The sequence below is a fragment of the Drosophila gunungcola genome (genome assembly GCF_025200985.1).
Source record: "Drosophila gunungcola strain Sukarami chromosome X unlocalized genomic scaffold, Dgunungcola_SK_2 000023F, whole genome shotgun sequence".
Lineage (NCBI taxonomy): Eukaryota > Metazoa > Arthropoda > Insecta > Diptera > Drosophilidae > Drosophila > Drosophila gunungcola.
This window is the reverse complement of record NW_026453185.1, coordinates 82,624-97,714: the sequence shown is the minus strand read 5'-3', so window position 1 is coordinate 97,714 and position 15,091 is coordinate 82,624. Positions and strand designations below refer to the sequence as shown.

Below are 15,091 nucleotides of genomic sequence, written 5' to 3'. Positions count from 1 at the left end.
TATGACAAAAAATTATAAATAAAGAATGGTAAATAAGTTCACTACAAAGGTAAGTATTAAGTGGAATTTACATAACATCGACATATAAAGGAAAATTTTGAAAACGTGTTAAAAACATTTGTGGAATTATTTAAACTGCTTTTTTCTCCGCAATTGCATTTGCATGGGGAAGCAGTAACTTGCATAATTAGCAAGTTGAATTTGTTGGTGGTTTGCTTGGGGGTTTTTTTGGTCTGGAATCGGGCGGCGCACGTGATCGCGAAATGGAAAGCGTCTTATCTGTTGGTAGCACCACCTCTGCCCCCTCTGATCTGTTTATTTCCCCTTTTTCTTTGCACTTAATTGCAGCTGACACAGTTTCGTCTTTTGGCCAGACAATGAAAGCAAACTAAAATTCACACACGTTGCAACAGATCAAGCACCGCACACAGGTCCCCCATTGCCATTTCCAGGCCCCAATCCCCGCCAGGCACCGAAATTACACCGGAAATCCACCAGGGCAATCGTCAGGTGAGCAGAAGTCTTCGGTTTCGGACTATTTATGGTTTGGGGAAACGCCTTATTAATAGAGCATTTTCTCTAGGTTGCAATAAACAAATTATGACGTTTATGAGGATAGTTCATTTTAAAACGTATTTATTACAAACAAAATATTAATACAAATAATATTATTAGTATTAAAAAGTAATTATGATAACTAATTGCTTCTTTTTAAATTTGTTTATTATAGAAAATTAAGAAAGCCTAATATTTAGCCACAACCATCTAGAACTTAGCTAATTTACGCTTTTTCTAAGATTTTGTTCTCCAAGGGTTGGTGAAATTTATTAAACTTCCTGTAAGAATCTTTCACACACTCTTTCGAACATTTTTAAAATTCTTATAGGAAGTTGTACCAATTTCCCAGGGCGCTACCCATCTACATAATGACTTAATCGTTGCGGCAAGCAAAGAAAAAACACGACTCATAATCATTATCAAACAACAAAAAGAAAAGGAACCCCCGCGCAACGAAATTGATTTCGAATCAGAATTTTCCCTGGAAAATTCTAGTTGAATCAGGAAGAGCCCTTCCCTTGAACATTTGATTAATTATAGAGGACCCCAACGAATTTCAGATGTTATTTCTGATTAATTAAGGTCCCACTCTCTCGCCCTGTAAAAGTGCATTTCTCGACCCTTTTTCAGTTCGCCTTTCGGGGGTTACCTGTTGCCTCGCCCCGGCGAAGATTGAAATCGGGTTCAAACGAGTTCAAAAAGAAATAAAAATGTTCTTTTGATTCTCGACTGACTTTTATTATAATTCGAGTCTTCTGTTCTTCGTTTCAGTTCAGTTCAGTTCAGTTCAGTTCTCCTCTTTCTTCTTCGATTTGTTGGTTGTTGTTATCATCTCGCGCTGTTTTCTTTTTCACTCTGTGTCACTCACTCACTTTTTTCGGTTTGTTTTTATGGCTTCGTCGAGGAGCTTATCATTATTCAAATATTTTACCTAGGCTCTGTTTCTCTTTGGTCTCCTTCTTTTCGATCTTCGCTTTATCTGCCTGCCTCACTGCCCCCATCCCCACGATAAGCGCCGTTGAAGAACCTTTTCTTGTTCGGTTTAATTCTAGTTTTTTTGGGTTTTTTTTCTCGAGTAATTACATCGCTCTCAAGTGCAGAGTTTCCGCTCTTGAAAAAATTGTTTACGGAACTGCGGGAGAAATGACGGAGTAGGTTTTTTGGTCGTCCAATTACAGTGAATGTTGGCTGGGAACTTCTCGAGAAATACAGTCAAAAGATTCATTTGTTCTACTAGTTAAATTTATAATTTGTAGGCATTTTTATTTTTATTTACCTAAAACCAAAATTAACCACCTTTGCTTAAACCCATTTACAGTGGGACATTAATGTTTAACAAATTATACGTTTATAACACTTTATTAACGACACTTTCCTTTTTAATTAAATGTTTGTGCAAGTAAAACAAATTATGTAAACTTTTAACTCGTTGTCAAAGCGAAATGAGTTATTATTACAAGTATTTAGTTCATAAAAATAAACAGCGACAAGGTAAAATATTTATACAATCTTGACAATAAAAAAAAATATTATTGGGTTTATTGGCATAATTATTCACATTTTGTCAGCGCTTTTTCCAATAAAATATACGAGCACCAATTTCTACATACATTAAATTACCGATAATTTATTTAAGTTTAACATAAATAATATATTATAGAAATACGTTTGGTATTCTGTTTGCAAGTCCTTATAATGTTTGATATTATACATAGATACCATAAACAATTTTGATAAATTTTCGATTATTGACGAAAATGAGAAGACACTGCGATCTAGAGATTTTGTTGTCATTAATGATATTTAGTTATGGTGTTATATGAAATATAAATATCGTACCTAACAGGTTCTCCAAATATTATTAAACATATTTTTATGACCCTGATAATGTTGCACGAATTCCCCCTCTATATACCTTAATTATAGTAGATTTATGGATATTATCATTATACTTATTAATGGTATTATATAGGATAGATCCCCTACCTTGCCGGCTGCTTTGATGTAGCGTCGCGTGGCCTCCTTGACGAGATCGCTGACGAGGAGTTCTCCGGAACCGCAGGGTACCAGAATGCGAACGTCGCCGAAGCAGACGGTGACCTTCATTTCGTTTTCGTACTTTTCGTATTAGTAATAACTATTATCTCTTTCGGATATATATATGTATATATATATTTTGGATCGCTGCAATGCACTTTCTTTTCGCACTGTACACACATTCACTTGATTAAATTGGCAGATCGTTTATTCCTCTTCTTTCGTTTGATTTTAATTATTTTTCGGAATTTATCCTATTATTAATTTTGTTTTCAGCTAGGAATTTTTGTTGTTGTACTTTATGCTCGTCTGCCTACAGCAGCTTGTTGTTGTTGCTGCGACCGCATCATCATCATCGTCGTTTTTTTTTTTCCAGCTGTCTCCCTTGCTCCTTTTCACTTTGTTGTTGGTTGTTAGGCAGCTGCAACAAAAGTTGGTCTAGGGCGGCATGGGTGCGAGCGAGATGGCTGCGTGCCTGGAAAAAGGATCGTTTTCCAGTATGTACTTGTATCTGTATTGGCGCTCCCTCTCGCGCTCTATCTCTCTCTCGCTGGAAACTTTAACTCTCTTTCGTTATTTACTTAGCATATTTCACCGTATCGCATCGCTGTTGTTATTGTTTGTGTTGGTGTGATTCATACACGCGCGCACTAAAAAACGAGTTACAACAATAACAAGAACGCGAAAATACCCAAAAACAACATCAACAACGGGCCAAGATCATTTATTTACTTCTTTTCAACGTTCTTCACTTGCCATTTGTTTTGGTCATATTATTAAATATATTATGTACTGGCATACATTTAAATTTACGGTTCGATCATTTTTTACTCTCTTTCAAAGTTGCTTTTGTCGTGTTTTTCGTTTTCGGTTATCTCTCCTTTTCGCCCGCTGGCGTCGCTTCTAATTTTGTTTAGCACTTTTAATATAGCCTTTTGTTGGTTGCACATCAAGTACTGTAGTTGACCGCCACTTTTATTAACAATACATTTCAACTTAAAAAAATACAAAAAAATCCGCGAGCCGCACTTCGGATTGAATGCAATGCGCTCGGAAATTCGAATTTTTGTGCAGGTCGACAACAACAAAACAAAGCGGCAGAGGTGGCCAGACCTTGATGAAATCATCGATGGCATCGATGTCTCCAAAATATCGGTTATATCGATGTTTAACAGAGATCATCGATGTTTAAACGTCCATCTCTAACATAACGCTGTTAGTTCACTGCAAAACACAATCCTACAACAGGCACGCAAATTCCCCGCAAGAGGTGGCCAGACATCGATGAAATCAACGATGTCATCGATGTTTGGCAGAGAGTATCGATGTTTATCCGTCTCTAACGACATTTTATTCTCTCTTTCTGTTAGTCGACGTTTTCCTAACATTTCGATGCCAACATCGATGATCGTACAGTACGCGACTCAACAGAGTTTTGTAAATGTTAATGTAACGTAATTAAATTTCAAATTTTTAAATTCTTTCCTTTGATGTTTAAAATTTGCATATTATCCACCTTCACTTTACATATTATAAATATATATAAAATAAATTGACGTAGTAACGTTGATTATATTTTTGTACCGCAAAGGAAAAGTTTGAAAGAACATCAACATTTAAAAGATTATGAAAATGATGGAAAATTCTGAAATATCGGTGAGTTAAATATGATGAAATATATCTATCATTTATTTCGTAAATAAATACATCTGCTCAAATCGAGGAATTATTATTTAGCATGACATTAGCCCCATACGAAATGCACTTTGATCACTGTAAAAAATGTTTGCGTATCTAAATGCCGAGATATGCCAATTACAAATTAACTGAATTATACATTAATTAAACGGTTGCACTGAAGTAAACGACCGCCTTATTTTTGTTCTCACTAAATTCGATTTTATGTTGCCCACAACAACTCCTTTAGAGGGAAACAATTGAAAATTTTTTTCAAATATCGATTAAGCTTTGATGTTTTCCGCCAAATTCATCGATAGGAAAAGTATGACCGCTTCTTTAAAACACAAAAACACTAAATAAACATCGATAACACAATTGTTCTCTTTGCGCGCGAAAATTAAATTCAAATTTTCAGAAAAGTAAGAAATCTCTCCATGGCTATATTAGCTATGAGATAAATAAAACAAAATAAGCAGCAATTAAAATCCGTTTCAAATTTAAGCATATTAAGAATAAATGCATACTGTGAGCCAATGTGATGATGTGGTTCCCCCAAAACTTCGAGTTTACTTATCGCTCTGATAGAACATATCAAAATTCACTCTTTTCCTGCACTTTTGAAAAGGGATTGCTACATGGCTACAATTCCCACCGCTTAAAACATGTCATTTATTTGTAGTTTTGTATGTCTAGTTTATCAAGTAGTACATGTACAAATAAACAAATTAACCTACATTATTCAAAAATGTTCGGTAAAAAGGGTCGCATACCAATTTTTACTTAACTTTCTGTTTCTGTTCCTGTTCCTCTGATTTTTCGATTTCTAGTCGGCTAAAACTACATTTATCAGTACGTAGTAGTGCTAAAAGGGTTTTCCTTACACCTAGCCAAAAAAAATAGTGACAATGATGGGGGGGGGCGAGGGTTGATGGTTTGGGTTTAAGTAATATAGAATACAATGTACAAAGCAGTCGAAGCCCGGATTTTCTCTAGAAAATGTTTGGGGATAAACAACAGGGGGGCGGGGGCGGGGGCGGGGGCGGGTGGTGTTTATGGTTGGGGGTGAAAGGGTCATGGGGCATATAACATGGACATCATTTTGGCATAACAAGTCTTTTGTGTTGGTTGGGCTGCTTGGTTTCGCTTTTCTAAATGTTGCGATTCCGCTGATTGCCGCCCCGCTGATTGCGATTGCCATTTCCACCTGGTCCTCCTCCTCCGCCGCTTGGAAAGTTGCCACCTCTGCCGCCCCCGTTGTTGTTGTTGTTGTTGTTGTTCCCATTGTTGAAGTTCTTGAAGGGCATGCCGCCCATGTTACCCATGTTGCCCATTGGATTCATGCCGCCTCCTCCTCCATTGTTATTGCTGCCCTGTCCTCCGCCAGAAAAGGGATTGAAGGGATTGCCATTGGGCAGTGGTCCTGGTCCGCCTCCACCTTGGTTTCCTACATTGCCGCCTGGCAGCATTCCCAGCAATCCAGCGCGCGGCGGTGGCTGATTGAAGGGCGGTCCCAGATTGCCCATTTGCATCATCATTCCGGACATGCGTAGCATGCGTATATTTGGCGGCGGTATCCTTAGCATTTGGGCCAGATTCGGTGGTGGTTGCGATAGATTGGGCAACACCACACCAGGTCCTCCTCCTCCTCCTACTACTGCTGATAATCCTCCTGCACCACCAACACCAACACCACCAACACCACCACCGCCACCGCCACCGCCTACGCCACCTCCATTATTCTCCTCGGGCATCTGCACCACCTGCCCATTGTCATCCACAAAGATGTAGAGCTTGGCAAAGATCTGCTGCAACGTGGCATTGTTCACAATAAAGCCGACATCAAAGATTTTCGGTGCATCCTCGGGCAGCTGATGGAACTTCTTCAGTTCGGTGAACACCAACGCAAGCTGCTGATTGACCATGATCTTGTTGTTGCTGCCGAGGTTCTTGTACCAGTTGGAGTTCTGCATGAGGCTGCGGATTTCGGAGATTTGTTTGCTGCCACCAGTGGCATTGGTTGTGGTTGATGGACTGGGATTCGCAGCAGCGGCAGCGGCAGCGGCAGCAGCAGCAGCAGCGGCTTGTTGACTTTGAGCCAGAAGATGGGCTCGCCGGGGATCGCGACGTGGATCCGCTCGTACGTGTGGCTTTTCCAGCACCAGATTCGGCGGCGGCACGCTCATCGATGGCGGCGGCACACTCATCGGCGGCAGATGGGCCAGTGCCGCCGAGGGCGGCGGTGAACTGGGCGTGGCATCACGCAACGCACTGGTCTCCGATTCGGGCGAGGCTATGCTCGCCCCAGAACGGCCAAAGGAGTCACCAGCTAGGGAGGAGCCACTGCCAGGCGCCGTTGTCGAGCCCAAAAGTCCACCATTATCGGGTATATCGGGTAAACCCAATATGCGACGCAAGCGCGGATCGCGCAGATCCCGCTGCTCCTTGTGCAGCGCACTGGCCCGGATCTGGGCATAGCTGGTCTCCTCCACGGACACCTCCTGCAGCTGCCAGCGGAGCGGAGTGTGCGAGAAGATGGCCGCATCGATCTCGGTGGCGGGCATGTAGTGTTTCATCGGCTCGAACGGCAGTCGCATGTCCGTGTCCCGCTGACGCAGCTGCTCCTCCTCCAGGTGCGGCTCCCGCTGCCGCTGCAGCTCCAGCTTGGCTGGATCGAAGTCATACATGGAGGGGCGCACATACAGAGAGGGCGTGGTCGGCGGCAATGCCGCCGTAATGGCCGGCAATTCCGGCATCAACTCGTTGTCCTGATGATCCTCCTGCTTGGGCGACTGCGAACCCGGCTCCGGCGTGGGAGTCGGCGTCAGCGAGCGCGAATTCGAGTTGGAGTTCTCATTGCTGGAGTCCACATCGCCATCGCCGCTGTGCGCCTTGAAGGGATTGCGTATGATGTCGCGGTAGAAGGCCGCTCTGGCCTCGGGATCCGATTGCTTGTCGCCGAACAGGATGCGGCTAAAGACGTTGGTAGAGGCACTCCCAGTCCCACCGCCGCCGCCACTGGTCAGTGGTCTCAGGCCGGCCCCTGGATGATCTCCCCCAGCCATGGACGGCGGCAGCTCCTGATTGGGCGACGTGGCACTGGCTGGCAGCAGTTGGCTGGTCGTCGCCGATCCCTGGCCCAGCATGTTGCTCATGAAGCTGGGCAAGTCGAACACCGAGGGCAGGGGCGCCTCCTCGCTGGCCGAATCCTGTCGAGCGGACGTCGGCGGCGCCTTCGTCGGCTTCGGCTGCGGCTCATCCTCGGCGGTGGACTCGTTGCCATCGTCTATGACCAGTTGCTCTTCATCATCGCGATCGTCGTCCACTAAAATTAAATGGAAGAGTCAATTAAAATCAGCTAAACTATAAATTGGGGCAAGTTATAGCGTTGAATTACAATGTTGTTAAGAAATAAAGCCTTAAAGCTAAATATTACTATTTAAGATAGTTTCAATAATTTAAAATGATCCAAGTTACAGACTTGTAATTCTTAAGTTGCTTGATTACCCTTCAATCTCTTTTAAAATTTAAATATGTTAATAGTTGAAAATCTAAAATTGTATTTTTCTCAATTGTTTTGTTTTTTAAATGTTTTTTGGTTGGGGTTTTGTTGAATACTTAAATGTTTTAGCTTGTAAATTTAGTTTAACCGTCTCAATTGGCATTGAAGCAACAAATACAAAATATAATTGTTGCCCAATAATTTTTAAATGTTTTTGACACATGGTTTTATGTAAAACTTTTAGAACAATTTTAGTAAATTTTGGATTTTCACATAGTTTATATATAGGTATATCTTTCAATTAAGTTTCAACATGAAATGATCCCATCTACTCACGCGGATCGTTGCCCGAAAAGCTGACATGTGCATCCTTCAGATACTGTGTATAGTCCACCATGATGAAGCCATTGCTGTTGGAATTGCTGTTGTTGGCCTCCGTTTCCGGCTTCGCAATTGGAGTGCTAAACGCAAAAGTTAAAGTAAACATATTGGTTAGCAAGAAAGGAAGCAAACATAACACTCAGCGAATCTTAATGATCTACATTATGGAATAACAACATTATAATAACAATAACCATAATAAAGATAACAAGGCTATATATGGCTAAAAAAACCATTTTAATGTAATTTTCCCCTAAATTTAGTGCATGCTGACACTATTTAGGTCATCCTAAAATGCAGATAATTTATATACTCTTTATTTTTAATTCATTTTGGTTATGTTCTCTAAGTGTAGCAGTCCGAAGGCCACTATAAATATATATTCTACTCGCTTCTATTTGCATATTCGAATTTAAATCAATAGTTATTTGTAAATGTTTAAAAATAATAAAGTTATGTTTTCCAATAAATTTCTCGATATCTTCCATGGAATCAATAAGATAAAATCGTTCGATATTTTTTAAAAAAATAAAATTCATGTTTTTGAAATGGTTTATATACATCGGATATTTTCAAATACAACATAGTTTCCTTTTTGTTTAAATAAATAAAAGCTATGAAGTATAAATACTATTTGCGATAGAATATAGAAATATAATAGAGTAGAAACGGAAGGACACATGAATTCTTCTGGACCTACACGTCTGGCAATGATGTGAATATACAATATATACAAAAGGGTCAGAAATGTCTGACTGCATTTACAAACACCCTGCTTGATTAGCTTTTTGAAGCTGAGCTAAGCTAAACTTACCTGACCGCCGACGTTTCCGTTTGGTTTTGTGGCTTGGCCTCCTCGGCCTTGCGCTGAATCTCGCCAATCTCGCCCAGCGTCAGACCCGCCTCGGTTAGCTGGCCAAAGGGCACCTGCAGCATCTGCTCCAGGTTCGTGATGCCCAGCTTATTCAGCTTGGCCATGTTTTCGGGACTCAGGACGCTACTGAGATTGGCCAGGTCCAAGTGTGGTGGCAAAGATTTGACAGCCGCCGACGGTGTGTTGCCCGCTTCTGATGCAGCTCCTCCTGCTCCACCTGCTCCACCTGCTCCACCTGCTGCAGCCGCCGCCTTGGCAGCCGTTTTATCAGCCCAGCGCGACTTGCGCTTCTTCTCTGAATGCGGTGGATTGATGACCATGTCCAGAAGTGAGGGAATACAGCCACCAGCTTCCGCAGCCGCCTGTTGTTGTTGCTGTTGCTGCTGTTCCTGTTGCTGTTGCATCTGTTGCTGCTGCTGCTGCTGCATCTGTTGCTGCTGCTGCATCTGTTGCTGCTGCTGCTGCTGCATATGTTGCTGCTGCTGTTGCATCTGCATGTGCTGCTGTTGCTGATCCTGTCGCCTGCCCATTCCGCCACCGCCCATCATGCAACTCCAGGTGTTCTCCCGCTTGAATTGCTCGCACAACTGCTCGTGCCGTCGCATCATCTGACCCATGGCAATGTCCCTCGATATGCGCTTGAAATCGCCCAGGATCTCCTTGGGTGCCGTCTCCATGTGCTTGAGCAGAATGTTGCGCAGCTGCTCGGACAGGGGTTCGCCGTGATGGAAGAGGCAATCGTCGCCGGCATAGCAGTCCATGCCCAGGTAGTAGTACTTGCAGGGGAACTCCTTGTGCATGTAGGAGCACTTTTCCCGCTTGGCGCAGCAGTCCATCAGATAGAACTTGCACAGCTCCAGTTTGCGGGGCTCAATCCGACCGCTGCCGCCGCCGCCGCCGCCACCCATTTTATCCATACCACCACCACCACCACCGCCAACGCCTCCGCCGCAGCCGCCGCCACCTCCTCCTCCTCCTAATCCCTCCACGGAATCCCGACGATTTCGCTTGGTGATCCCTGTTCCAGCTCCGATGACCTCGTGGCGCTCACGATCCCTTCGCTTGCGTTTATTGCCACCTCGCTGCTGATCCTTCTCCCGCTCTCTTCGCATCCGACGCCGCTGATTCATCATGCCCGGTCCGGATGCCGCCTCCTCCTCGGAATAGGAATCGTAGCTGCTGTAGGCATCCTGCTGCGAGTCATAGCCTCCGCCTCCGGCTCCTCCTCCGCCAGCCGCTGGCCCATCGCCCATGTCCCAATCGGGACCGCCGAATCGCTGGCCACCACCACTGCCGCCAGACGAGGGCGGTGCCACACCTCCGGGCGGCGGACTGCCGCCGCGCACGTTCATCATCTCGTATTCGTCCATGTCATCGCTACCGGCACCGCCCGCTCCACCGGACACGTCATCGTCCTCACGTCGCGACCGTTTCTGGAAAGGATTAAGTGGGCAAATGAGGGATTAAATACAGATACATAAGTGAATAAATATAAATTTTAAAGATAATGTGGGTTTCTGGGGAAGAATTTAAAATAAACCAGAAATTCTAGAGAGGATTGAGATGGAAATTGACGGATTACAAAGGGATTTTGGAAATGATCTTCCATAGAAAGGTTCTTGTGAGAATTAATTCATAAATAACATATATAATAATAATATTCTGAAGGTTCCGCAATTTAAAGGCTAAATTATAGTTACGTAAATAAATAAAATATAAATATAAATAAAGTGCAAAAAAGGTTAGATACTGGAAAGAAGATTCAGGATGTCTACGAATTTAAAGGGTCTTTCAAGTAGAAATCATAATCATGGTACATATATGTATATAAATAATAGGCGTTGTTAAAAATTAAAATGTTAAGTGTATAAATAAGGATAACAAATGTGCGTATTTGTAGGAAAAACTCCCAACAGCAATCAAACAAGTATAAAATAACATTAGTTAAATTATAATTCCAACCTTCTCAAGGGTTAGTTTATCAATGACATTAACTTTAAACGCTTGAAGACACACAGAATAAACTAAAAGTTTGAATCCTTGTGAAGAAATTTTATTGTAAACTCTTCATAGACTCTAGATCCCCTCATTTTACAAGCTGAAAATATCACATTTGCTATGGATATTTTCCGAAAACTACTTTAACGTAATTTCCTACTAAGTACTTGTTATATAGTCAGGAGGTTTCTGCATCGGATCCTGCCCCATACCCACCTGGTTGGGTTTCAACCAGCTAAGCCAAACCATGCAGCAATCAAGTCGATAGTGAACTATAAACTAAAGGCCGAAGGAAGAGGGGAGTGGATCGAAAACGAAAACAATTTGTCATGGAGTTTGGTCACGGTGGCTAATAATCATACAATTTCCCGATGTCCACGATATAATTCCCCTATGCTCTCAAATACCCCACTGCCCTATAGACAGGAAAAAATTAGATATATATAGGGGAAATTGGTTATTTGAATGGGTATTTAAAGTATGGAATTAAATGCATTTTAGCGGAGGTCTTAGAGGATTCAGGAGGTAAAGGGTAGAAAAAGAGGTGATGTCCTTACCTGGTGCTCCTTGTCCTTCTTTTGCTCACGTTCCCGTTCTTTTTTTCTCTTCCTCCTCCTGCTGCTACGACTCGGCAGCTGGAGGTGATTCCCGCTGCCGGATAGACCCTCCCCGGATCCCTCCATGGACCCATCGCCCGTGTCGTGGTTGGACGAACGCATCCTGGGCATTGGCGGCTCTATGCCCTTCTTCTTCAAGGCATTGGCTATGGCATTCTCAATGCTGCTAGCGTGGTCATCTATGGGAATTTCAAAGATATCAAAATATAGATTAGACCTGGGTAAATTTTAGGCCCACTATGAGCTTTTACCTTCCAATGGCCTCGGTTTCTTGGACTTGCTGCTATTGTTGTTCTGTGGCCCGCCAGAATCGGCCGATAATCCCACATAGACGACATCCTCGTCGCCAGGTTTGTTCTTCACCTCGAAGCCCACGAGTTGGACATCTTCATCCGCTCCGGAATTTTTTTTTGGTTGGACCTGGATCTTTGGTGGCGGCACCTGCGATTCATCCTCGTCATCGTCGTCGATCTCACCATCCTCTAAATCCTCCGCCAAATCGATCACCGGCGCATCCGCCAAAATCAAAGACATTTTCGTATTTATCGCTTAGATATCAATGGCTGGAACACAAAAGTATTTTGTAAAGGACATGGATATAAGAAACGATCTCTATAAAGCCCTATATGTGTATATATATCGAAATATTCAAAGGTAATTGAGTATTCCCAACCTATCCACATGTGATCGAAAACTAAAAACTGAATGAAATGCTGTCTGAAATTGCTTAACACAAAAAGCAAACGTCCCTGATGAATCGAAATGGGAGTGTGATCCCAGAACCCAAATATTTGAGCTTCGAAAAGGTTTTCGTCTTGAATAATCTTTTAAATTAAAGGGATTTGAGGCACAAATTATTCAGTTTTATAAAATAAAAAAAATTTTAAATCAAGAATATTTCAACATTTCTTGTTTAATTTCACTCTTACTCTACAAATATGTTTAAAAAAAAAGCATTTAATTTGCGTTAAAATAATAAAGCTTATAGTTCCTATGGCAAAATTGCAAATATTTGTTAATTTTAAACGGAGTAACAATTATAAATACTTTGGATACTATTATTCGACAGTAATTTAAAATTGGCAAAGTTGAATTTATAAATTTTCCTTAAATGTATGAATTTACTGAAAGCTATATTTAAAATATTAAAGAAGATTATTATAAGTTATAAAACAATAATAATTAAATATATAAAAATTATATATTATAATAAATGTATATATTATATTATAAAATCTATTATATTAATAATATATAATTATAATTATAATAATCTTATTTAAAACCTTTAATCAAATTTTCGCGTATTAACATCTTAAAGCATTTAATGAAAACTTAAACAAAAACAATTTCCGGAAGAAGAAAAGAGAAATTCAGCAAAACAACAGCAACAAAAAGTTCCAGCGAATTTGGAATCATCAAGTTTTTTGTTGTTTGGTATTGTGCGAATGAGACAACAGCCGTTATAAGCCACACGCGCATCTCTGTGTTATGGCATGTATGTGTGTATCTGGGACTTAAATTTTGCATACAAATTATTTTATATTTGTATACTTTTAACCAAAGTGTGCCATCAAATCAATTTACAAACGTTACAAAAACAAACATGTCTCGCACACACACACACACACATAATGAGTGCGTGTTTCATTCTGACTCGCGGTTGTTTATCATATTGTCTCTCTCGCACATCCGCGACCTAAGCGGAGAATACATATAAACAAGGCAATGTTACAAATATGCTTGTGTTTTGGGAAAAAGAGAATGTTTTCATTAGTTAATTATTATGTTTCTTGAGCGTGTGTTTTAATACAAAAAGAGGAATGTTTAATGGTTACACTTGAGGCGAAAGTTTTTTTTGTTTGCTGTGCGAATTTGTTTAAATGCGACTATAAATGGCAGTCGTGTGTATGAGTGTCCTAAACAGCTGCGCAGTTTGTAAGTTTGTACATACATACAGTAAACGAAAAAGCACGCATATTTGTTTGTTTTCTTTTTGCGGGCGTTCCAAAAACAAATGTATGTATATATGCTTTCTTCCAATAAATTGCGCCATCTGTCCCTTTCTCACGCAGGTGAGGGGGGCGTGTCCGCAGAGGAAAATACATATGTATACATAAAGACATACATAGGTACATATACAGTGGAGTACATACAGATATTTCGGAACTATGCCAAACAATCAAACATTTCGTTTTTTTTCGATCTTACTTTTTTTTTAGCGTGATTTTACGTGCGATTTCTGTTTTCTTTTTTTAAGTGGAACATTTACAACTTTTCGGTATTGGTTTATAACATTACTGTTCGGTTTTCGGTTTATAGGTACTTTTTTTGGTTTCGTTGTTTTGATTTTCGGTTTTCCTGTTTTAGTGTTATTTTTTGGCGTTTCTGCTTACATAATGTGGAAGTGGTACAGTAGGTGAATAAAGATATATATACTGGCATATATGGCATATATTAGAGGCCATACATAGATATTAACATACATCTTATGTATACGTATTTGATGACGCAGCGGTTGTGTGGGTACATATATAGGTATGAAAAAATCGTTGAAGTTTTCGCAAAATCGAAAAGCGACCTTTTTCGACTTGGTTTTTTCTGATACTATATATATGTATGTTTGCGTGCGGCGAGCGCGCGCTATCTCGCTCGCATCCGCTTTAGCTCGCTCTCGCCCTCTCTGTCTCTCTGCCTGCGGGCCCTGTATCTCAGTATGTATCTCTCCCTTCCTCTCTGTCTGTCTCTGATACGCTCATGGACAGAATACAATATACAAAAACATTAAATTAATAAAACTTTTCGTCTCGTCCAAAACATGAGTAATTTCAGGAGCGTGATTTTGTTAACAGTTCAACAATTCTACTTAGTGTGACCGCTTGCAGTTTATTCGATATTATCGCATGGATGGTTACCAGACCGCATATATCTTCTATCTGGCAGTGCCAATTGCCAGATGTTTCTTTGGTGCCGGCGCTGCCAGACATTTGTAAAATTTGAATTATTTTAAAATAAATGTTGAATTTAAGAGCAATGCTAAAAATGGTCTTTTTCATTCAAATAGCCATGCATTTTAGTTGTGGAGTGAAAACTTTGTTGCAAAATCAAACAAACATGGTACAAGTAAAATTGTTCTACAATTGTTGCAATAGAATTTTAACAACAGTATTGCTATTTTTTATTTATTTTTTCATATATAATTAACCTTACCTTCTATATATGAGTATCCAAAACTTGTTAGTTGACGACTAAAGGCTTAAGGACTTAAAAGCTTAAAAAAATCCAAATTTTAAGTTTAAGACGATATACAAGATGTTCAAATTTTAGCTTATCAAGGAATAAATAAATTCTGAAATGAGTGTTAACTCAAGGCTTTTGGGAGTAAACCTTTTATGATTTAGACAATTTGTATGGCAAGCTTGTTTATAAAAGATGATAATACAAACA

At 40.7% G+C, this 15,091-nt stretch overlaps 1 protein-coding gene across 5 annotated transcripts; it reads right to left on the bottom strand.

Annotated features, from left to right (window-relative positions):
• Nucleotides 1-4,928: 4,928 nt before the first annotated feature.
• On the bottom strand, nt 4,929-14,978 carry LOC128260417 (protein suppressor of sable). 5 transcript variants are annotated; one of them, XM_052993409.1, is made up of 6 exons: nt 14,855-14,978; nt 11,896-12,207; nt 11,585-11,823; nt 8,970-10,462; nt 8,111-8,235; nt 4,929-7,597 (listed from the first exon to the last, which is right to left on the bottom strand). In XM_052993409.1, the coding sequence occupies exons 2-6, from the start codon at nt 12,176-12,178 to the stop codon at nt 5,424-5,426; spliced, it is 4,314 nt and encodes a 1,437-aa protein (XP_052849369.1). In that variant the 5' UTR covers nt 12,179-12,207; nt 14,855-14,978; the 3' UTR covers nt 4,929-5,423. The 5 variants fall into 5 exon arrangements, with proteins under 5 accessions (XP_052849369.1, XP_052849367.1, XP_052849368.1 ...); XM_052993407.1 differs by lacking the exon at nt 14,855-14,978 and adding an exon at nt 13,483-14,568; XM_052993408.1 differs by lacking the exon at nt 14,855-14,978 and adding an exon at nt 14,041-14,568.
• Nucleotides 14,979-15,091: the final 113 nt, after the last annotated feature.